We start from the raw sequence: 26,084 nt of genomic DNA on the forward strand, positions 1-26,084 counted from the left end.
TGATTAAGTACGTGTTTGAAATCTTACTAAATCCTCTTGTTCCAAAGCAGTACCACCACAGACATGAACACTGCTGGCCTACATTCACTTCTAAATAACACGGCTGTGTTTCACCTAAAAGCTCTATTGGTTCAGTTGAGTAAGTCTGGCAGAGACGTGAAGGTTGGCTTGTTGATTCAATTAACAAAATCATTCATTTGCTGGTTAGTTGTGTCAAACCGAGTACTGTACTGCTGTAAATCAGACTGTTTCTGAGTACTCTACTGCTGTAATCAGACTGTTTCTGAGTACTCTACTGCTGTAAATCTGAGTACTGTACTGCTGTAAATCAGACTGTTTCTGAGTACTGTACTGCTGTAAATCAGACTGTTTCTGAGTACTGTACTGCTGTAAATCAGACTGTTTCTGAGTACTGTACTGCTGTAATCAGACTGTTTCTGAGTACTGCACTGCTGTAATCAGACTGTTTCTGAGTACTGTACTGCTGTAATCAGACTGTTTCTGAGTACTGTACTGCTGTAAATCAGACCGTTTCTGAGTACTGTACTGTTGTAATCAGACTGTTTCCAGTCCTGGGTTCACCACACACAGGAACTGCATATGTTGTATTTCTATACACAGTGTCTTCAGAATGTATTCACATAATATAACTGATGTAATATAACTAATGTAATATAACTAATGTAATATAACTAATATAACTAATGTAATATAACTAATGTAATATAACTAATGTAATATAACTAATGTAATATAACTAATATAATATAACTAATATAACTAATGTAATATAACTAATATAACTAATATAATATAAATAATGTAATATAACTAATATAACTAATGTAATATAACTAATATAATATAACTAATATAACTAATGTAATATAACTAATGTAATATAACTAATGTAATATAACTAATGTAATATAACTAATATAACTAATGTAATATAACTAATGTAATATAACTAATGTAATATAACTAATATAATAAAACTAACATACTGTATTTTGATTAGATGAGTATTCAACCCCCAGAGTCAATACATGTCAGAATCCCCTTTGGCAGTGATTACAGCTGTGTTATTTCTGGCTAAGTTTCTAAAGATTGTGCAACATTTGCCCATTATTCTTAAAAAATTCTTCAAGCTCTGTCAAATGTGTTGTTGATCATTGCTAGACAAGCATTTTCAAGTCTTGCCATAGATTTTCAATCAGATTTAAGTCAAAACTTTAACTCGGCCACTCAGGAACATTCACTGTGTTCTTGGTAATCAACTTCAGTGTATATTTGGCCTTGTGTTTTAGGTTATTGTCCTGCTGAAAGGTCAATTCATCTCCCAGTGTCTGGTGGAAAGCAGAATGAACCAGGTTTTCCTCTAGGACTTTGCCTGCGCTTAGCTCGTTTATTTTCTTATCCTGAAAAACGTGATGACAAGCATACCCATAACATGATGCAGCCACCACTATGATTGAAAATATGGGGAGAGGTACTCAGTAATGTGTTGTATTGGATGTGTTCCAAACATAACACTTGGTATTCAGGTGTATTGTGTGTAGGACAGTGACAGAAAAATCTCAATTTAATCCCTTTTAAATTCAGGCAGTAACACAAAAAATGCGGAAACAGTAAATGGGTGTGAATACATTCTAAAAGGCGCTGTACGCTTGTATGTGCGTGCGCCATCAGGACAATTAATCCTGCCCGTCCCGTTTCAGCATGTGCCGGACCTGGATATAAATCAGATATTGAGGAAACCTTGGGTCTAGGTCGTCCTCACCTGTCCTATAAGCTGCACTATAAACTCCACCACCATCTTGGACTCCTTGTTGAACATGCCCTGCCACAGCTTGTCCACCACGCGCTGTGTGAAGTAGAACACGTTGTTGACCAGCACCTGGTAGCTCCCACCAACGGTGATGGGCAAGGATGCATCCTCACCTAGAAGGAGAAGTGTGGGGGGACATTTGGTTAGAATGGAAATGTGTGTGTGTGTCTTTTTCCCCAACAGTTCCCCAGTTGCGTTTTAACCATCAATCGTCTGGCCGCTGCTCTGCCTCTAACACAGCGACCTGCCTCCTCTCATGAATGATCACTGGATGTTTTCTATAAAAGTAGGTCAGTACCTAGGAGGATGTGTGTGTGTGTGTGTGTGTGTGTGTGTATCTAGGAGGATGTCAGCAACCAGTAGGGGTGTGTGTGTGTGTGTGTGTGTGTGTGTGTGTGTGTGTGTGTGTGTGTGTGTGTGTGTCTAGGAGGACGTCAGCAACCAGTAGGGGGTGTGTGTGTGTGTGTGTGTGTGTGTGTGTGTGTGTGTGTGTGTGTGTGTGTGTGTGTGTGTGTGTGTGTGTGTCTTCTTCTTCTGCTGGTTTTATGGCGGAGTATAAACAGGATGGTGGATTACTGCCACCTGCTGGATATTATAGACTGGAGACTACAGGTGGTTAGTATAGTATATTATAGACTGGAGACTAGAGGTGGTTAGAATAGTATATTATAGACTGGAGACCACAGGTGGTTAGTATATTATAGACTGGAGACTAGAGGTGGTTAGTATAGTATATTATAGACTGGAGACTACAGGTGGTTAGTATAGTATATTATAGACTGGAGAATACAGGTGGTTAGAATATTATAGACTGGAGACTACAGGTGGTTAGTATATTATAGACTAGAGACTACAGGTGGTTAGAATAGTATATAATAGACTGGAGACTACAGGTGGTTAGTATAGTATATTATAGACTGGAGACTACAGGTGGTTAGTATAGTATATTATAGACTGGAGACTACAGGTGGTTAGTATAGTATATTATAGACTGGAGACTACAGGTGGTTAGAATAGTATATTATAGACTGGAGACTACAGGTGGTTAGTATATTATAGACTGGTGACTACAGGTGGTTAGAATAGTATATTATAGACTGGAGACTACAGGTGGTTAGTATATTATAGACTGGAGACTACAGGTGGTTAGTAAATTATAGACTGGAGACTACAGGTGGTTAGTATATTATAGACTGGAGACTACAGGTGGTTATAATAGTATATTATAGACTGGAGACTACAGGTGGTTAGTATATTATAGACTGGAGACTACAGGTGGTTATAATAGTATATTATAGACTGGAGACTACAGGTGGTTAGAATAGTATATAATAGACTGGAGACTACAGGTGGTTAGAATAGTATATAATAGACTGGAGACTACAGGTGGTTAGTATAGTATATTATAGACTGGAGACTACAGGTGGTTAGAATAGTATATTATAGACTGGAGACTACAGGTGGTTAGTATAGTATATTATAGACTGGAGACTACAGGTGGTTAGTATATTATAGACTGGTGACTACAGGTGGTTAGAATAGTATATTATAGACTGGAGACTACAGGTGGTTAGTATATTATAGACTGGAGACTACAGGTGGTTAGTATATTATAGACTGGAGACTACAGGTGGTTAGTATATTATAGACTGGAGACTACAGGTGGTTATAATAGTATATTATAGACTGGAGACTACAGGTGGTTAGTATAGTATATTATAGACTGGAGACTACAGGTGGTTAGTATATTATAGACTGGAGACTACAGGTGGTTAGTATATTATAGACTGGAGACTACAGGTGGTTAGAATAGTATATTATAGACTGGAGACTACAGGTGGTTAGTATAGTATATTATAGACTGGAGACTACAGGTGGTTAGTATAGTATATTATAGACTGGAGACTACAGGTGGTTAGTATATTATAGACTGGAGACTACAGGTGGTTAGTATAGTATATTATAGACTGGAGACTACAGGTGGTTAGTATATTATAGACTGGAGACTACAGGTGGTTAGTATAGTATATTATAGACTGGAGACTACAGGGGGTTAGTATAGTATATTATAGACTGGAGACTACAGGTGGTTAGAATAGTATATTATAGACTGGAGACTACAGGTGGTTAGTATAGTATATTATAGACTGGAGACTACAGGTGGTTAGTATATTATAGACTGGAGACTACAGGTGGTTAGTATATTATAGACTGGAGACTACAGGTGGTTAGTATAGTATATTATAGACTGGAGACTACAGGTGGTTAGAATAGTATATTATAGACTGGAGACTAGAGGTGGTTAGTATAGTATATTATAGACTGGAGACTACAGGTGGTTAGTATATTATAGACTGGAGACTACAGGTGGTTAGAATAGTATATTATAGACTGGAGACTACAGGTGGTTAGTATATTATAGACTGGAGACTACAGGTGGTTAGTATATTATAGACTGGAGACTACAGGTGGTTAGTATAGTATATTATAGACTGGAGACTACAGGTGGTTAGAATAGTATATTATAGACTGGAGACTAGAGGTGGTTAGTATAGTATATTATAGACTGGAGACTACAGGTGGTTAGTATAGTATATTATAGACTGGAGACTACAGGTGGTTAGTATATTATAGACTGGAGACTACAGGTGGTTAGTATATTATAGACTGGAGACTACAGGTGGTTAGTATAGTATATTATAGACTGGAGACTACAGGTGGTTAGAATAGTATATTATAGACTGGAGACTACAGGTGGTTAGTATAGTATATTATAGACTGGAGACTACAGGTGGTTAGAATAGTATATTATAGACTGGAGACTACAGGTGGTTAGTATAGTATATTATAGACTGGAGACTACAGGTGGTTAGAATAGTATATTATAGACTGGAGACTACAGGTGGTTAGTATATTATAGACTGGAGACTACAGGTGGTTAGAATAGTATAGACTGGAGACTACAGGTGGTTAGAATAGTATATTATAGACTGGAGACTACAGGTGGTTAGTATATTATAGACTGGAGACTACAGGTGGTTAGTATATTATAGACTGGAGACCAGAGGTGGTTAGTATAGTATATTATAGACTGGAGACTACAGGTGGTTAGTATATTATATTATAGACTGGAGACTACAGGTGGTTAGTATATTATAGACTGGAGACTACAGGTGGTTAGAATAGTATATTATAGACTGGAGACTACAGGTGGTTAGAATAGTATATTATAGACTGGAGACTACAGGTGGTTAGTATATTATAGACTGGAGACTACAGGTGGTTAGTATATTATAGACTGGAGACCAGAGGTGGTTAGTATAGTATATTATAGACTGGAGACTACAGGTGGTTAGTATATTATATTATAGACTGGAGACTACAGGTGGTTAGTATATTATAGACTGGAGACTACAGGTGGTTAGTATATTATAGACTGGAGACTACAGGTGGTTAGTATAGTATATTATAGACTGGTGACTACAGGTGGTTAGTATAGTATATTATAGACTGGAGACTACAGGTGGTTAGTATAGTATATTATAGACTGGAGACTGCAGGTGGTTAGTATAGTATATTATAGACTGGAGACTACAGGTGGTTAGTATATTATAGACTGGAGACTACAGGTGGTTAGTATAGTATATTATAGACTGGTGACTACAGGTGGTTAGTATCGTATATTATAGACTGGAGACCAGAGGTGGTTAGAATAGTATATTATAGACTGGAGACTACAGGTGGTTAGATGGGTATTCAAGCTTTGAGGATGTCTTCGTCAGGCTGTTGGAGTAGGAGGCGGCTCTGGAGATCTCCAGCCTTTTCCCATTGGCTGATTATTGTGTTCTGTAGGGTTCTTCTCTGATTGGCTGATTATTGTGTTCTGTAGGGTTCTTCTCTGATTGGCTGATTATTGTGTTCTGTAGGGTTCTTCTCTGATTGGCTGATTATTGTGTTCTGTAGGGTTCTTCTCTGATTCGTAGAGCAGTGTGTGGTGCGGTGTAGTGTGGTGCGGTGTAGTGTAGTGTGGTGTGGTGTGGTGGGGTGGGGTGGGGTGTGGTGGGGTGTGGTATAGTGTGGTGTAGTGTGGTATAGTGTGGTGTGGTGTAGTGTAGTGTAGTGTGGTGTGGTGTGGCGTGGCGTGGCGTGGTTGTGGTGTGGTGCGGTGCGGTGCGGTGCGGGGTGTGGTGTGGTGTAGTGTGGTGTGGTGTGGGTGTGGTGTGGTGTGGTGTAGTGTGGTATGGTGTGGTGTGGTGTGGTGTGGTGTGGTATGGTGTGGTGTGGTGTAGAAGTACCCAGGAGGACGTCAGCAGCCAGTAGGTGTTCCATGACAGAGTCCAGGATGTAGGACTGGAATTCTTTCTGCTGAGTCCTGGTGGAGCGCTCTGGGGACGCCTGGGGACACAACTCTACGTTTAAGCGCCAATCAACAGTTGAAACAATAACAAAGCGTTTTCCCCGCCCTGTTTAAGTAAAAAGCTGAGGGATGGAGCTGGAGAAATCTAAGGACTGACCAACATGATATCAACATGATAGTTGTAACCATGTTATGAGGCTATACAGTGTTTCTTTACATTTACAATGTTTAGAAACATTGGAGAAAAACAAGGTTATATTCTCATTGGGTTCTCATGCAGTGTAACAGTTGAACTAAACTCATGAAGCATTTAAGTTATATTCTTCAAGAATCAACAAGTACATATCATTACATTTACATTTTAGTCATTTAGCAGACGCTCTTATCCAGAGCGACTTACAGTAGTTAACGCATACATTTCATACAATTTCATACATTTCTTTCCTGTGCTGGCCCCCCGTGGGAATCGAACCCACAACCCTGGTGTTGCAAACACCATGCTCTACCAACTGAGCTAATTTATAATCCCAAAAATGTATGTATCAACTTCAGATTGCCACTTTCCTGACACAATAGCTAGATTAAGGGTTGCAAAAACCTAGAAAACTTAAAACAAAATTCCCCCGTTTTCTAGAAATTCCTTTGAAGCGTTCCCGTATTTTTGCAACCCTAGTTAGATTATCAACTAATAGCAATTAAATCCCTCCGGTTGCTGTCAGGAGAGCACTTTGTGACAACAGCTGATGTAAAAAGGGCTTCATAAATACATTTGATTGATTTGTCTCACCTCTAACAGTAGGTCTACGGTGGACGTCTGTTTGCTGGCCGGAGTCAGACACAGGTTGTCCATGATCAGCACCTTCATGAAGTCAAACACGTACTTCTTGGCCGGGTGATTGGTCAGGTAGGTCTTAGAACCCACGTTGCAGTATTCCGATTGGCTACGGTTCATACCCGTGTCCGCGGTGAAGGCCTTGAATTCTTCCGTTGGTGACCCCGCTTCATCATCCAGGTCACTCACCTGAGAGAGAGAGGAGAGGGAGGGAGGGAGAGAGGGGAGGGAAGGAGAGAGGGGAGGGGAGGGAAGGAGAGAGGGGAGGGAAGGAGAGAGGGGAGGGAAGGAGAGAGGGGAGGGAAGGAGAGAGGGGAGGGGGGGGAGAGGAGAGGGAGGGAGAGGAGAGGGAGGGAGGGAAGGAGAGAGGGGAGGGAGGGAAGGAGAGAGGGGAGAGAGGGAGGGAGAGAGGGGAGGGGGGGGAGAGGAGAGGGAGGGAGAGGAGAGGGAGGGAGGGAAGGAGAGAGGGGAGGGAGGGAAGGAGAGAGGGGAGAGAGGGAGGGAGAGAGGGGAGAGAGGGAAGGAGAGAGGGGAGGGAAGGAGAGAGGGGAGGGAGGGAGAGAGGGGAGGATTAGATGGAGCTCAGAGAACACACACACACACACAGCTACTGTAGAAAACACACACACACACACACACAGCTACTGTAGAAAACACAAACACACACACAGCTACTGTAGAAAACACAAACCCACACACAGCTACTGTAGAAATAAACATTATACAGTTGAGCCTCTCACCATCTCAGAGTAGGGCCTGATGTTGAAGGGGAAGACTGAGGCAGCCAGGACACACAGGAACTCTGGGCTGTGCCACATTGGGGCCAGGTCCGGGACGTTGTGATACAGGTACCTGTAATAATAATCAATCATTAGTGATATACAGATATATGTAGAATATAGTCAAAATAAAGAAAAACCCTTGAATGAGTAGGTGTGTCTAAACTATTGACTGGTACTCTGTGTGTGTGTGTGTATATATATATATATATATATATATATATATATATATATATATATATATATATATATATATATATATATATATATATATATATATATATATATATATAAATAAAATATACATTATTACTATTATTTATGATATCGATTATTTTAAATATGATTATTATTTGTATTATTATATTTGTGATACAGGTACCTGAAGAACTGCATCAGAGTCACTGGGTACTCCCGCAGCCACGAACCCTCTTCCTCAGACTGCCACGGCTAAGAGGACAAAGAAAAGCACAACGTCATTTGGCGGTAGAAGAAGATCCAGCAGCTATATGAAGCTGACATTTGGTGACAGCAAGCTAGGTATACTAAACCATGGATGGATTGCTGTCTCTCCTTAAGACAGCTAACAGGATAAGGAAACCAACAGGTTATTTTGGGTGAACTATCCCGTATTTTTCTCTGTCCATAGAAAGAACGTCATCTGGTGGGAGAAGTGAATCTAGTAGCTCGTCTACATGGAAAAGGACTAGGTTGTCCTCCTTTCTCTCTCCTCCTCTTCCCCTCTCCTCCCGCCACTCCTCCTTCCTTCCCTCATCTCCTCTATCCTCCCCTCGCTCTTTCTCTCCTGCTCCTCTCACCAGGTTGAGCATGCTCCTCAGCATCCCCAGTAAGAGGAAGCCAGCCTCGGTGCAGACAGTGTGGAGGGATCCTACTATGGTGCCGCTGGAAGCAGGGACCCCGAAGATGAAGGTCCAGATGGAGTCCAGGTCAAACTAACACAAAACACAGAACACAGAGGCTGGGGTAACACTCAGCAGGGTTACACATTTATACTGTCCTCTTGTCCGGGACAAGTAAAAAAAAAAAAAAAAATTGTCGGACAAGAACAATATAAATTAAAGTAGTTTTTTTTATCACAAATATCACAATATCAAAAATTAATCCAATCAGAATTGGATCAGAAAGGCCAAATTTGATAATATTCCAATCTATTTTTCATGTTCATAAATAAAAAAGCCTACATGTCAAAGTGTATGTGATATGTCTATTGGCTAAAGCCTCATGTCCAACCCAAACAGATGTTGACATGAGGGAGGAGCCAGAAAATGGAGCCAAACTTTAATGAAACATTTAACTACGTCAATACAGGCTAAAACGCCAGTCATGTTTGACAAATATAATGAAGGATAATTAACATTAACGTCTAAAGGATGGATTCTGTCCACATCCTCGAGGCTCGAGTTGTTCAGATCAAATGATCACATGACCGGAGAGTGACGGACAGTGCCTGTTGTTGTACACCCCAACCACCTTGAATCTGAGAGGAGGTGTTGAGCATTTTGAAACTATTTAACCTTTAACATAACTGATTAAAACATGGACGTTTTATATATTTGTATGAAGCATGTCTTAACTTGTTTCAAAGTAACCTAGCCAACCCTAGCCTAGACAACCATAGCCTAGCCAACCCTAGCCAAAATACGACCATAGAAATGTTGAGGGAATTAATTTATATACACTTAATATGCCATTTGGTTTCAAATCAATATTATTTTATTGTCCAGCAGCCAAAAGCATAATCCCAGTCATATTAGCAACCCATGCTAATTGATGATAATCCTAGTCATATTAGCATCCCATGCTAATTGATGATAATCCTAGTCATATTAGCATCTCATGCTAGTTGATGATAATCCTAGTCATATTAGCATCCCATGCTAGTTGATGATAATCGCAGTAATATTAGCATCCCATGCTAATTGATAATAATCCCAGTCATATTAGTAACCCATGCTAGTTGTTGCATCTTTAGATCTCCTCTCTTTCTTAATTTTGAACGGATATTTTAATCTCGGCCACATGAAATCGCTCACACGTGCGGTGCACTTTGAGGACTGTGTTTTGCCGCTAATGGCATTTTGGAACATTAGCTTAAAATGGTCTATATTTTAAGGTAATCTGTTACATCAGCCTAACTGCTTTATTTTTATTTATTTTTTACATGGGGGGGGGGGGGGTAATCAAATGTTTGATTTTTAGTGAGGTATACAAAACAGGTACACATGGACAGAGAAACAAGTGACCAAACAAGAGAAACCGTTCCCATCCTACCCACCAAACACAGGACTTCCCCAACCAAAAGTTAGAGTAGTAGTTCACAATAGCAGTCTTTTTACAGAGTCATACGTTGATGAAAGAGCAAATATGTTTCTTTCACTCTCCCCATGCATACAGTTGAAGTCGGAAGTTTACATACACTTAGGTTGGAGTCAGTAAAACTATTTTTTCAACCACTCCACAAATCTCTTGTTAACAAACTATAGTTTTGGCAAGTCGGTTAGGACATCTACTTTGTGCATGACAAGTCATTTCTCCAACAATTATTTACAGACAGATTATTTCACTTATAATTCACTGTATCACAATTCCAGTGGGTCAAAAGTTTACATACACTAAGTTGACTGTGCCGTTAAACAGCTTGGAAAATTCCAGAAAATGATGTCATGGCTTTAGAAGCTTCTGATAGGCTAATTGACATCATTTGAGTCAATTAGAGGTGTACCTGTGGATGTGTTTCAAGACCTACCTTCAAACTCAGTGCCTCTTTGCTTGACATCATGGGAAAATCAAAAGAAATCAACCAAGACCTCAGAAAAAAAATTGTAGATCTCCACAAGTCTGGTTCATCCTTGGGAGCAATTTCCAAATGCCTGAAGGTACCACGTTCATCTGTACAAATAATAGTACTCAAGTATAAACACCATGGGACCACGCAGCCGTCATACCGCTCAGGAAGGAGACGCATTCTGTCTCCTAGAGATGAACATACTTTGGTGCAGAAAGTGCAAATCAATCCCAGAACAACAGCAAAGGACCTTGTGAAGATGCTGGAGGAAACAGGTACAAAAGTATCTATATCCACAGTAAAACGAGTCCTATATCGACATAATCTGAAAGGAAGGAAGAAGCCACTGCTCCAAAACCGCCATAAAAAAAGCCAGACTACGGTTTGCAACTGCACATGGGGACCAACATTTTGGAGAAATGTCTTCTGGTCTGATGAAACAAAAATAGAACTGTTTGGCCATAATGACCATCGTTATGTTTTGAGGAAATAGGGGGAGGCTTGCAAACCTGAAGAACACCATCCCAACCGTGAAGCACGAGGGTGGCAGCATCATGTTGTGGGGGTGCTTTGCTGCAGGAGGGACTGGTGCACTTCACAAAATAGATGGCATCATGAGGGAGGAAAATTATGTGGATATACTGAAGCAACATCTCAAGACATCAGTCAGGATGTTAAAGCTTGGTTGCAAATGGGTCTTCCAAATGGACAATGATCCCAAGCATACTTCCAAAGTTGTGGCAAAATGGCTTAATGACAGCAAAGTCAAGATATTGGAGTGGCCATCACAAAGCCCTGACCTCAATCCTATAGAAAATTTGTGGGCAGAACTGAAAAAGCGTGTGCGAGCAAGGAGGCCTACAAACCTGACTCAGTTACACCAGCTCTGTCAGTAGGAATGGGCCAAAATTCACCCAACTTATTGTGGGAAGCTTGTGGAAGGCTACCCGAAACGTTTGACCCAAGTTAAACAATTTAAAGGCAACGCTACCAAATACTAATTGAGTGTATGTAAACTTCTGACCCACTGGGAATGTGATGAAAGAAATAAAAGCTGAAATAAATCATTCTCTCTACTATTATTCATTTCACATATTTCACATTCTTAAAATAAAAGTGGTGATCCTAACTGACCTAAAACAGGGAATTTTTACTGGGAGTAAAATGTCAAGAATTGTGAAAAACTGAGTTTAAATGTATCTGGCTAAGGTGTACGTAAACTTCCCACTTCAACTGTACCTGCTACAGATATTTCCATGTTTCTAATGTCCATGAACGATAGCAGTTACTGCTGTCCGTTTAAAGAAATGAGGAGCCAACGCAAGGCTATCGTCTTCTTCATTGCTGTTAATCCAGCCAGACAAATACGTCGTTGTTTGACAGATAGGTCTAAAGTGGTTTCATCATTTAACTAGTAAAAAAAAATAGATGGTGAACATGGTACATTTCTACCGATTATGTCAGGAAGAAACAACTCCAGAAATGTAAAACCACCGGGGCACTCCTAAACCATTTGAAACAATGTACCTGGAGTCCCCCTGAAGGCACAGTGAGGAATTTGGGGAGATTGTCTAGTTTTCATCTTAAATAGTTTACGTGGTGTGCAGTAAGTTCTATGGGCTAAATTGTAATGTATCATTTGGTGGTTGAGATTTCTTGATGAAATTGATATGTTGGACCAAACTCTGGTAGGAATTGGTGAAAGTATTACACACAGACAGGTCTTTCTTCCACGAGGGATTTTAAGCAACATAGAATGTAATTTAGAGACATGTCCATGTGTACTACTATTCGACAATTCTTACCCCTAGGTTACTCCATATGCACGCAAACCAGAACAGAGTTCCAAGTCAGATAAGGTATTGGAACTGCACAGAGATAGTGGTGTCTGAGATCGTAGGAATCCCTCTTTCAGATCTGAGATAGTAGGAATCCCTCTTTCAGATCTGAGATAGTAGGAATCCCTCTTTCAGATCTGAGATAGTAGGAATCCCTCTTTCAGATCTGAGATAGTAGGAATCCCTCTTTCAGATCTGAGATAATAGGAATCCCTGTCTCAGACCACTGATGAAAAGAGAGGACAAACACCAAGGTGGACAGCGTGGTTATGAACTAAAGGAAGGTGAGATTGTTTTTTTGTTTGTTTACCAACCAGGCATCAGACTGAGATAAGTTGTGAGGTGATAGGGCCAAATTAGAGTTTGCAGTGTTTGAGTGTGATACCAATTATGTCTTGGGAGTCTGTGAGGGGGAACTCGTTTCTCCTCCAGGGGGCGCCATGGATTATGTCTTGGAGTCTGTGAGGGGGAACTCGTTTCTCCTCCAGGACACAGCTGTTTCAGTATTTAACCAAGAGGAAAACCCAAAAATAGATTTGAAGTGTAGAAAATGTAATACAAGGGCGTTTCCTCTTTAGCAAGTAAAGAACGTAGCGTGGTGGTGAAAGAGGCTTCATGGAACTATAAAAGTTGATTCTTGGCAATATATTCATTTTAATTATTGAGACTGGAGCCTGGAAAAGGTTTTGGATTTTCTCCCATCTTTCCACATCAGAGTCTATGCTTCTTAAGATGGTTATGAACTTGTTTTTGACTATTGATTGCAAAGGATCAATTTATATTCCCAGGCAGCAGAAATGGTGTACTCTAGGCTCGTTCTGGGACAATAGAGCAGATTTTGTCCAGTTGATTTTATATCCAGATATACAGCTGTAGTTCTAAAAAAAAAAAATGCTGAGGTTAGGTAACGACTCAGGCACATTGCCCACGTAGAGCAGTACATCATCTGAAACAGGGATATGTGGTGGTCGGTGCCAAGTACAGTAATGGGCTCATTTATTTATTTTAATTTCACCTTTATTTAACGAGGCAAGCTCATGATGTTGTGATTGGCTGACAGCTTGAGCAGGAGGATACAGGGAGAACAACAAGCATTAGACTGCCTATGGTAAATTGGCATGAGCATATTTTGCCAGGTTATACCATGGCAAAAGGATTGACATAAAGGACTTTAAAAATCAGGGATATGAATTGTTCCCCAATTCCCATACGCCATAGAACAAGCCATAAATATTGCCACTCTAAGCGGTCAATGGTTTTTCTACGTCCAATGGCAATATGGCTGACGGTGAGTCAGTATTCATGGACCCATCAGTAATATGAATCAGACAGCGGATGTTATCCGTTACAAGTCTGGTTTTGATAAAAACCAGTCTGGTCTTGTGTTACTAATAAGTAACAGAACGTTGAAGAAGATGGGGGAGAATCTTTGCAAACGAATTTGATATCAGCGTTCAAAATCTGGTCACATTCTGGTCCTTATCTTTTTTTTCCAATATTAAAGAAATTAAATCAGTTTTCACGTCTCTATTGAATCATGTCTAGAAGCAGTTGACCTAAAGAAATTGTCCAGAAGGATTGAAAGAACTCTGGAGGTTCCAACAAACCCCAGAGATTTCCAGGTGTTTATTGTTTGATTGATTACTTTAGTTCCATCAGAGTGATAGGGGGCCTCATTGCAGGTCGGCAGAGATCTCAGATCTATACAAATGACCATCGAAATCCCAGAGTTTTGAATTGATTAATACCGGGTCAGATCGTTCCATCCATTGATTTAATGGAAGTTGTATTTGAAAAGTTTTTGTTGGCATGTAATTTACTGAGCTAATAGATTGGCTTGGATGAGCCCTATGAAAATTATAAAAGGAACGTGCTTGTCACGTCCTGACCATAGTAAGATGTTATTTTCTATGGTAGAGTAGGTCAGGGCGTGACAGGGGGTGTTTTTCTATGTTTTGTATTTCTATGTTCATGTTCTAATTTAGTATTTCTATGTTGGTTTTGTTTGGGATGATCTCCAATTAGAGGCAGCTGGTCCTTGTTGTCTCTAATTGGAGATCATACTTAAGTAGGGTTTTTTCCCACCTGGGTTTGTGGGAGATTGTCTTTGAGTAGTGTATGTTTCACCTCTGCGTCACGGTTTGTTGTTTTTTTGGTTATTCAAGTTTATTTATATGTATCGCATAGTTTGACAGTATAAATAAAATGTGGAACGACACACACGCTGCACTTTGGTCCGCTCCTCCTTACGACAGCCGTGACAGTGCTACGTGAATGAGAGTTTCTGCTCGGTGTCTACATGATAAATACATTTATTTTCTGATAATCTGTCGATCAAGAACAGCTTGTGGAGAGACGTTTCAACTTGTCATAATTGGTCTTCTAATTCTGTAATGTTGTGTTGGTTGATTGATTTAAATTGGATGACAACGAGGTAGAGTATGACCTAATAAAGCCTTTGACCATGTCCCACAATCCTCCAGGATCATCAGTATTACCACAGTCCTCCAGGATCATCAGTGTTACCACAGTCCCACAGGATCATCAGTGTTACCACAGTCCTCCAGGATCATCAGTGTTACCACAGTCCCACAGTCCTCCAGGATCATCAGTGTTACCACAATCCTCCAGGATCATCAGTGTTACCACAGTCCCACAGTCCTCCAGGATCATCAGTGTTACCACAGTCCCACAATCCTCCAGGATCATCAGTGGTCCCACAGTCCCACAGTCCTCCAGGATCATCAGTGGTCCCACAGTCCCACAATCCTCCAGGATCATCAGTGGCCCCACAGTCCTCCAGGATCATCATCAGTGTTACCACGGTCCTCCAGGATCATCATCAGTGTTACCACGGTCCTCCAGGATCATCAGTGTTACCACGGTCCTCCAGGATCATCATCAGTGTTACCACAGGCTTCCAGGATCATCAGTGTTACCACAGGCCTCCAGGATCATCCTCAGTGTTACCACAGGCCTCCAGGATCATCCTCAGTGTTACCACAGTCCTCCAGGATCATCAGTGTTACCACAGGCCTCCAGGATCATCATCAGTGTTACCACAGTCCTCCATCAACACAACGCCATAGATAACGGGAAATTGGCATGCTGACTCCAGAAATATTTGCCAGAGAATTTAATGTTAATTTCTCTATCATTATCCGCCTCCAACATCGTTTTAGACAATTTGGCAGTACGTCCAACAGGCATCACAACCGCAGACCACATCTAACCACACAAGCCCAGGACCTCCGCATCTGGCTTAATCCCCTGAGGGCTGGTCAGAGACGAACCACCCGGACAGCTGATGAAAGTGTGGGTTTGCACAACTGAAGAATTTCGGCAAAAACTGTCACAAACCTTCTCAGGGAAGCTCATCTGCGTGCTAATGCTCACCTTCGATGGCCACTGGCACGCTGGAGAAGTGTGCTCCGGGCAGATGGCAGACAGCGTTGTATGGCGTCATGTGTGGGTGAGCGGCTTGCTGATATCAATGTTGTGAACAATGTGCACCATGGTGGTGGTGGGGTTATGGTATGAGCAGGCATAAGCTACGCACAACGAACACAATTGCATTTTATCGATGGAAATTTGAATGCACAGAGATACCGTGACGAAATCCTGAGGGCCATTCTTGTGCCATTCATCCGCCGCCATCACCTCATGTTTCAGCATGATAATGCACTGCCTCGTGTTGTAAGTGTCTGTACACAATTCCTGGATGCTGAAAATGTCCCAGTTCTTCCATGGTCTGTATACTCACCAGACATGTCACCCATTGAGCATGTTTGGGATGCTCTGGATCATGTGAAATCCATACATTAGGGTCAAATTAATTTATTTGACCAGATAAAATGCTATTTTACAGTAAACAAATTGGACATTCAACAAGCACAGCACTTACACAAATGACTGTTGATTGGCTGAGAGAAACTGATGCTAAAAATATTGTGTGGGCTGTTTTGTTAGACTTCAGTGTGGCTTTTGACATTATGGATCATAGTCTGCTGCTGGAAAAACGTATGTGTTATGTCTTTACACTCCCTGCTATAATGTGAATAAAGAGTTTACTTGTCTAACAGAACACAGAGGGTGTTCTTTAATGGAAGCCTCTCCAACAAAATCTGGGTAGAATCAGAAATTCCCCAGGGCAGCTGTCTAGGCCCCTTACTTTTTATAACCCTTACTAATGACCTCCCACTGGCTTTGAGTCAAGCCAGAGTGTCTATGTATGCGGATGACTCAACACTAAACACGTCAGCAACTAAAATGACTGTAACACTTAAATATCCGCAGTTAGTTTCAGAATGGGTGGCAAGGAATAAGTTAGTCCTAAATATTTCTAAAACTAAAAGCATTGCATTTGGGACAAATCATTCACTAAACCCTAAACCTCAACTATATCTTGTCATAAATAATGTTGAAATTGAGCAAGTCGAGGTGACTGCTTGGAGTAACCCTGGATTGTAAACTGTCATGGTCAAAGCATATTGATACAGTAGTAGCTAAGATGGGGAGAAGTCTGTCTATAATAAAGCGATGCTCTGCCTTCTTAACAACACAATCAACAAGGCTGGTCCTACAGGCCCTAGTTATGTCACACCTGGACTACTGTTCAGTCGTGTGGTCAGGTGCCACAAAGAGGGACTTAGAAAAATTGCAATTTGTATGACAGTAAAGAGGTTTTAACTAGAGGAAACACTGGCTAGATAGTATGACAGAAATTAGGTTTTATGATAAAATGGTAGATAAGAATGAAAAAGTTTTGTTTACTAACATGGACACAGTAATCTCGAAACAAATCTATGGGAAACACTAGCTAGTACAGTATGGAAAAGAGGTTTTAGTAAGAAGTAATGATAAAAAAGTTTTGTGTACTAACATGTACCTGGAGGCTGTCTGGCAGCTCTGTGACGGGTTGTTGCAGGAACAGGGCCATCAGCAGGAAGTAGAGCTCGGGGACGTTGGTGTGTTTCGGCAGCAGCGTCTGCAGAACAGGGAACCCTGGGAAATGGCAGGCGTCTCGGTTGATCTCCCGTAGCGTGGAGCGACCACCGGCGCTGCGGCCCACGTTGAAGCCTGAGGAGGAGGAGAGAGGAGAGGAAGAAGATGTTGTGAAACTGCGAATCAGGGTTGTGATTAGGAAAACTTCAGGGAAGAATGTAATATATTTGGATTTTAGATAGGGGATAGGCAAGTTATTTGAATAGAGGATAAATGTCAGAAAAGCAGGAAGACTCACATCCTTATTCTTAGAATAGACTACAACTAGCTAACAGTTAGCACACATCAATGGCGGCTTCCTCACTACGCCTGTACTTTTCCCTTTCTATGCAAGCTGGGTCCAAGCACATGTGGGTATGCTCACATTCTATGCCTGTACTTTGTTGCAGAGCAGACGGAATATTGAAGTGCACTATGGGATATTAAAGTATTCTATTCAGAGTTTTACCTTTAGTTATACAGGTTAGTTTCATTGAGATAAAATCTCTTTTGGAAGAGAGACCTGTTTCAAGATAGACATTATAAACAAACAAGAAGCATCAAAAGCCATCCTCATCAAAGGGTAATGACGGACGGGAAAGGGCTGAGAGGGGCAGCATGTCACATTCTATATCCTGCACAGTAAACCGTTCTATTCTATTATGGTACATTCTATATCCTGCACAGTAAACAGTTATATGATGGTACAGTCTATATCCTGCACAGTAAACCGTTCTATTCTATTATGGTACATTCTATATCCTGCACAGTAAACAGTTATATGATGGTACAGTCTATATCCTGCACAGTAAACCGTTCTATTCTATTATGGTACATTCTATATCCTGCACAGTAAACCGTTCTATTCTATTATGGTACATTCTATATCCTGCACAGTAAACAGTTATATGATGGTACAGTCTATATCCTGCACAGTACATTTACATTTTACATTTACGTCATTTAGCGGACGCTCTTATCCAGAGCGACTTACAGTAGTGAATGCATACATTTCATACAATTTCATACATTTTTCATACATTTTTTTTTTTTTTTTCTGTGCTGGCCCCCCGTGGGAATCGAACCCACAACCCTGGTGTTGCAAACACCATGCTCTACCAACTGAGCTACAGGGAAGGCCAGTAAACCGTTCTATTCTATTATGGTACATTCTATATCCTGCACAGTAAACAGTTATATGATGTCACATTCTATATCCTGCACAGTATAAACCGTTCTATTCTATTATGGTACATTCTATATCCTGCACAGTAAACCGTTCTATTCTATTATGGTACATTCTATATACTGCACAGTAAACAGTTATATGATGGTACATTCTATATGTCACATTCTATATCCTGCACAGTAAACAGTTATATTATATTATGTTGGTTTTTTAAAACTTGTATCTTATACACTGACTCACCTACACAGAATCCAACACCCACCCACACACACACACACACACACACACACGTCCCTCTACTCACCCATCACGGTGCCGATCTTGTTGGTGAGGACAGAGTCAGTGTGGTCCAGCCACTCGCCTCCGGTCAGTCCCTCTTTGAACCTGGACAGGTCAAATTAATGTAAAATCATGATATAGACGATCAGGGGAATTCCTGACAATGTGAAATGTAATGTTTTTTTTGACATGACAAATCATTGTTAACATTCAATCTAAATACAGTACCAGTCAAATGTTTGGACACACCTACTCATTCAAGGGTTTTTCTTTATTTTTTACTATTTTCTACATTGTAGAATAATAGTGAAGACATCATCACTAAGCGTCATCACTAAGCATTTACTTGGGCTGTTAACTCTAATGAACTTATCCTCTGCAGCAGAGGTAACTCTGGGTCTTCCGTTCCTGTGGCGGTCCTCATGAGAGCCAGTTTCATCACAGCGCTTGACGGTTTTTGCGACTGCACTTGAAGAAACTTTCAAAGTTCTTTACATTCTCCGGATAGACTGACCTTCATGTCTTAAAGTAATGATGGACTGTTGTTTCTTTTCGCTTATTTGAGCTGTTCTTGCCATAATATGGACTTGGTATTTTACCAGATAGGGCTATCTTCTGTATACCACCCCTACCTTGTCACAACACAACCGATTGGCTCAAATGCATTAAGAAGGAAAGAAATTCCACAAATTAACTTTTAACAAGGCACACCTGTTAATTTAAATGCATTCCAGGTGACTACATCATGAAGCTGGTTGATAGAATGCCAAGAGTGTGCAAAGCTGTCATCAAGGCAAAATATGTGTTATGTCATAGTTTTGATGTCCTCACAAATATTCTACAATGTAGAAAATAGTACAAATATAGAAAACCCCTTGAATGAGTAGATGTGTCCAAACTTTTGACTGGTACTGTATATATATATATTTTTTTAAAGGATCAAAGACCTGGTCAGTATGGGCTGGTTACTGAGGAGAACCACTAGGATCCACAGAGCTGCTGTCACACTGCTGGAGTGGAGGTGCTCCTCCATGAACATTAACAACCAGTCAAATCCCAGGGTACGCACCAACTCCTCACAAGCCCTGTAGGGGGCGACAGAGAGCAGTCAGGCTATACACAACACAGTCAAATCCCAGGGTACGCACCAACTCCTCACATGCCCTGTAGGGGGGGGACAGAGAGTAGTCAGGCTATGCACCAACTCCTCACACGCCCTGTAGGGGGGGACAGAGAGTAGTCAGGCTACGCACCAACTCCTCACATGCCCTGTAGGGGGGGACAGAGAGTAGTCAGGCTACGCACCAACTCCTCACATGCCCTGTAGGGGGGACAGGGGACAGAGAGTAGTCAGGCTAAACACAACACAGTCAAATCCCAGGGTACGCACCAACTCCTCACATGCCCTGTAGGGGGGGGGGGACAGAGAGTAGTCAGGCTATACACAACACAGTCAAAGCCCAGGCTACGCACCAACTCCTCACATGCCCTGTAGGGGGCGACAGAGAGCAGTCAGGCTATACACAACACAGTCAAAGCCAGTACAGTATGAAGAGGGGCAGCGTAGAAACACATAAATCGGGTTTACCAGTTGTCTCGCGCCGAACTACGTACGTCAAATCAAAAAGGCAGTCCTTCGATATAAAGTTGTTGGGTTTTTTTGGACAAAAATGAAAACGCGTTAGTTTGTCACTTCCACAAGGTTGGAGTAATAACATGTGAAAGTAGTGAAGACATCGTCTCTAGTCTAGGTGGTGTCTTTACATTTGGAGAACATTAACTATGTAATAATTTTTTAACTTCTCTCATTGACTTGTCAAACCCTGGTGTGGTCTGTTTTTGTCTGTTTCGCAAGTGTTCCCGGGATGTTGTGCCTCTGGGTTTATAAACTTGGTGACGCGGTTACACACAAGCACGCACACGCATACACACACGCGCGCACACACACTGTGACGTACTGTGCGTTGACGGTGCATTTCTCCTTGGATGTGAAGAGCAGTTTGAGGAGGATGTCCAGCAGTCTGTTCCTCAACAGGATCAGGTTGGCCGACAGAAGACCCCCAAAGTCTTCATCATTACCTGGAACACAATAGACAATATTACCACTACTATTACTACAATAATATTACTGTACTGAATACTGAGAGACCCCCAATATCTTCATCACTTGGAACACAAATTAAGTGATTAAAACAATTTTATTCATGAGATTGAGAATCAACAAAAATGGAACAGAACAGCATAGTTTTGGCATTGTTCAAAAATCTTTATACTAGATAGTGACAATAATCTCTATGCTAGTTAGTGACAATAATATCTATACTAGATAGTGACAATAACCTCTATGTAAATTAGTGACAATAATATCTATACTAGATAGTGACAATAATATCTATACTAGTTAGTGACAATAATATCTATACTAGATAGTGACAATAACCTCTATGTAAATTAGTGACACCAATCTCTATGCTATTTAGTGACAATCTTGATGTAAATTAGTGACACTATGCTAGCTAGTGACAATGATATCTATGTAAATTCGTGACAATCTATAGACAAGTTAGTAACAATCTCTGCAATTTAGTGACAATAATCTATACATAAATTTGTGACAATAATATATGCTAGTTAGTGACAATAATCTCTACGTAAATAAGTGACAACAATCTCTATGCTAGTTAGTGACAATAATCTCTGCGTAAATTAGTGACAACAATCTACAGTCGTGGCCAAAACTTTTGAGAATGACACAAATATACATTTTGAAGAGTGATCAGATGAATTGCAATTAATTGCAAAGTCCCTCTTTGCCATGCAAATGAACTGAACCCCCCAAAAAACATTTCCACTGCATTTCAGCCCTGCCACAAAAGGACCAGCTGACATCATGTCAGTGATTCTCTCGTTAACACAGGTGTGAGTGTTGACGAGGACAAGGCTGGAGATCACTCTGTCATGCTGATTGAGTTCGAATAACAGACTGGAAGCTTGAAAAGAAGGGTGGTGCTTGGAATCATTGTTCTTCCTCTGTCAACTATGGTTACCTGCAAGGAAACACGTGCCGTCATCATTGCTTTGCACAAAAAGGGCTTCACAGGCAAGGACATTGCTGCCAGTAAGATTGCACCTAAATCAACCATTTATCGGATCATCAAGAACTTCAAGGAGAGCGGTTCAATTATTGTGAAGAATGCTTCAGGGTGCCCAAGAAAGTCCAGCAAGCGCCAGGACCGTCTCCTAAAGTTGATTCAGCTGCGGGATCGGGGCACCACCAGTACAGAGCTTGCTCAGGAATGGCAGCAGGCAGGTGTGAGTGCATCTGCACACACAGTGAGGCGAAGACTTTTGGAGGATGGCCTGGTGTCAAGAAGGGCAGCAAAGATGCCACTTCTCTCCAGGAAAAACATCAGGGACAGACTGATATTCTGCAAAAGGTACAGGGATTGGACTGCTGAGGACTGGGGTAAAGTCATTTTCTCTGATGAATCCCCTTTCCGATTGTTTGGGGCATCCAGAAAAAAGCTTGTCCGGAGAAGACAAGGTGAGCGCTACCATCAGTCCTGTGTCATGCCAACAGTAAAGCATCCTGAGACCATTCATGTGTGGGGTTGCTTCTCAGCCAAGGGAGTGGGCTCACTCACAATTTTGCCTAAGAACACAGCCATGAATAAAGAATGGTACCAACACATCCTCCGAGAGCAACTTCTCCCAACCATCCAGGAACAGTTTGGTGACGAACAATGCCTTTTCCAGCATGATGGAGCACCTTGCCATAAGGCAAAAGTGATAACTAAGTGGCTCGGGGAACAAAACATCGATATTTTGGGTCCATGGCCAGGAAACTCCCCAGACCTTAATCCCATTGAGAATTGGTGGTCAATCCTCAAGAGGCGGCTGGACAAACAAAAACCCACAAATTCTGACAAACTCCAAGCATTAATTATGCAAGAATGGGCTGCCATCAGTCAGGATGTGGCCCAGAAGTTAATTGACAGCATGCCAGGGCGGATTGCAGAGGTCTTGAAAAAGAAGGGTCAACACTGCAAATATTGACTCTCTGCATCAACTTCATGTAATTGTCAATAAAAGCCTTTGACACTTATGAAATGCTTGTAATTATACTTCAGTATTCCATAGTAACATCTGACAAAAATATCTAAAGACACTGAAGCAGCAAACTTTGTAGAAATTAATATTTGTGTCATTCTCAAAACTTTTGGCCACAACTGTATATGCTAGTTAGTGACAATAATCTCTGCAAATTAGTGACTATAATGTCTATAGTAGTTAAAGACAATAATCTCTATGTAAATTAGTGACAATCTCTATACTAGTTAGTGACAATCTCTATACTAAATTAGTGACAATCTCTATGCTAGTTAGAGATAATATCTATGTAAATTAGTGACAATCATCTCTATACTAGTTAGTGACAATCATCTCTATGTAAATTAGTGACAATAATCACTAGGTAAATTAGTAATCTCTATGTAAATTAGTGACAATCATCTCTATGTAAATTAGTGACAATAATCGCTAGGTAAATTAGTAATCTCTATGCTAATTAGTGACAATCATCTCTATGTAAATTAGTGACAATAATCGCTAGGTAAATTAGTAATCTCTAAGGCTAGTTGGTGACAATAATCTCTTTGTAAATTAGTAATCTCCATGCTAGTTGGTGACAATATCTATGCTACCTAGTGACAATAATCTCTATGCTAGTTAGTGGCAATAATCTCCATGGTAGTTAGTGACAATAATCTCTAAACTAGTGTGTGTGTGTGTGTGTGTGTGTGTGTGTATTACCTCCATCTATCTTCTCCTCGTTGTTGATCTCCATCACTACAAACTTCTCACACACAGCAAAGGTTGGCAGAGTGGATGAGATGAACTGGCCAAACCTATCAAACACACCATAAGACAGACAGAGACACATGAGCTACATGGGTGTATACAGTATGTTCTCATGAAGGGATTTGTAGTCAGTTGCAAGGACTGGGGAGACCAGCAGCCCACCAGTAGCAAGTTTAGTTCACACGTTATTCGTTGCCTGGCACTGGACTTCAACCAGCAACCGTCTGACTACTGGTCCACCTCTCTGACGTCTAGGCTTAACGTAGCAGGTCGTACGGGTTGGGGATAGTGGAGAGTGTTATTACCGTAGCAGGCCGTATGGGTTGGTGATAGTGGAGAGTGTGTTATTACCGTACCAGGTCGTATGGGTTGGGGAAAGTGGAGAGTGTGTTATTATCGTATGGGTTGGGGATAGTGGAGAGTGTTATTACCGTAGCAGGTCGTATGGGTTGGGGATAGTGGAGAGAGTGTTATTATCGTATGGGTTGGGGAAAGGGGAGAGTGTGTTATTACCGTAGCAGGTCGTACGGGTTGGGGAACCCTTGCAGTAGCAGACTCAAAGCGTTGCTGATAGCTGAGATGGTGGGCTGAGACAGAGACGTGTCTCTCAGGGTTAACAGCAGCTTGGGAATCAGCTGGAACTCTCGTAACAACTTTGCGTTCTTCGCTGCCTCACTGTGACGGGGGTGAAGAGGACAGACAGACAGACGGTTGATATATTACACAAAGGAAACCTGGTCTTCCTGTGTCTTTGTTTTCCATAAACCCCAGGGGATTAAGATTATAGTTTCACTATTAACTGAAATATCACATTTACATAAGTATTCAGACTCTTTACTCAGTATGTCACGCTCTGACCTAAGAGAGCTGTTTTTTCTCTGTTTAGGTAGGTCAAGGTGTGATAGGGGATGGGCATTCTATGTTGGTATTTCTATGTTTTGGCCGGGTGTGGTTTCCAATCAGAGGCAGCTGTCTATCGTTGTCTCTGATTGGAAGCCATACTTAGGCAGCCTTTTTTTCCCCTTGGTTTTCGTGGGTAGTTGCTTTCTGTTTAGTTTGTATAACCTGACGGAACTGTTGGCTGTCATTTTGTTTATTTTGTCTAGTGTTCGTTTTCATTCAAAAATAACGATGAGCACTCAACACGCTGCGCCTTGGTCTCCTCTATATGACACCCGTTACACAGGACTTTGTTGAAGCACTGAGTGCAGTGATTACAGCCTCGAGTCTTCTTAGGTATGACCCTACTAGCTTGGCACACCTGTATTTGGGGAGTTTCTCCCATTCTTCTCTGCAGATCCTCTCAAGCTCTGTCAGATTGGATGGGGAGTGTCGCTGCACAGCTATTTTCAGGTCTCTCCAGAGATGTTTGATTGGGTTCAAGTCCGGACTCTGGCTGGGCCACTCAAGGACTTTCAGAGACTTGACCCGAAGCCAAGACAATGCAGGAGTTGCTATCTGCTTAGGGTTGTTGTCCTGTTGGAAGGTGAACCTTCACCTCTGTCTGAGGTCCTGAGAGCTCTGTAGCAGGATCTCTCTGTACATTCATCTTTCCCTCGATCCTGACTAGTCTCCCAGTCCCTGCCACTGAAAAATATCCCCACAGCAAGATGCTTCCACCACCATGCTTCACCGTAGAGATGGTTCCATGTTTCCTCCAGACGTGATGTTTGGCATTCAGGCCAAAGAGTTCAATCTTGGTTCCATCAGACCAGAGAATCTTGTTTCTCATGGTCAGAGTCCTTTAGGTGCTTTTTGGCAAACTCCAAGCGGGCTGTCATGTGCCTTTTACTGACGAGTGGCTTCCGTCTGGCCACTCTACCATAAAATACCTGATTGGTGGGGTGCTGCAGAGATGGTTGTCCTTCTGGAAGGTTCTCCCATCCCCACAGAGGAGCTCTGGAGCTCTGTCAGAGAGACCATCAGGTTCTTGGTCACCTCCCTGACCAAGGCCCTTCTCCCCGATTGCTCAGTTTGGCTGGGCGTCCAGCTGTAGAAAGAGTCTTGGTGGTTCCAAACTTCTTTCATTTAAGAATGATGGAGGGCAGTATTTTTGGGGACCTTCAATGCTGCAGAAATGTTTTGGTACCCTTCCCCAGATCTGTGCCTCGACACAATCCTGTCTCGGAGCTCTAGAGACAATTCATTCGACCTCATGGCTTGGTATTTGCTCTGACATGCACTGTCATCTGTGGGAAGTTATTTACAGTTGAAGTTGGAAGTTTACATACACTTAGGTTGGAGTCATTAAAACTTGTTTTTCAACCACTCCACAAATCTCTTGTGAACAAACTATAGTTTTGGCAAGTCGGTTAGGACATCTACTTTGT

General features: G+C 41.4%; 1 protein-coding gene across 1 annotated transcript in view; it reads right to left on the reverse strand.

Annotated features, from left to right (window-relative positions):
• The window catches only part of LOC115199678 (WD repeat and FYVE domain-containing protein 3), a 99,761-nt gene that overhangs the window by 46,000 nt on the left and 27,677 nt on the right, over nt 1–26,084 (reverse strand). Inside the window, exons 13-24 of the mRNA XM_029761984.1 lie at nt 24,268–24,429; nt 23,707–23,801; nt 20,853–20,973; nt 19,842–19,979; nt 18,920–18,999; nt 17,332–17,522; nt 8,618–8,752; nt 8,182–8,249; nt 7,761–7,872; nt 6,976–7,209; nt 6,127–6,226; nt 1,784–1,944 (exon numbers count right to left, since the gene is read on the reverse strand). Coding sequence (XP_029617844.1) covers nt 1,784–1,944; nt 6,127–6,226; nt 6,976–7,209; nt 7,761–7,872; nt 8,182–8,249; nt 8,618–8,752; nt 17,332–17,522; nt 18,920–18,999; nt 19,842–19,979; nt 20,853–20,973; nt 23,707–23,801; nt 24,268–24,429 — 1,597 coding nt within the window. The remainder of the gene's footprint in view (nt 1–1,783; nt 1,945–6,126; nt 6,227–6,975; nt 7,210–7,760; nt 7,873–8,181; nt 8,250–8,617; nt 8,753–17,331; nt 17,523–18,919; nt 19,000–19,841; nt 19,980–20,852; nt 20,974–23,706; nt 23,802–24,267; nt 24,430–26,084) is intronic.

The sequence above is a fragment of the Salmo trutta genome, chromosome 9 (genome assembly GCF_901001165.1).
Source record: "Salmo trutta chromosome 9, fSalTru1.1, whole genome shotgun sequence".
In the NCBI taxonomy this organism is placed as follows: domain Eukaryota; kingdom Metazoa; phylum Chordata; class Actinopteri; order Salmoniformes; family Salmonidae; genus Salmo; species Salmo trutta.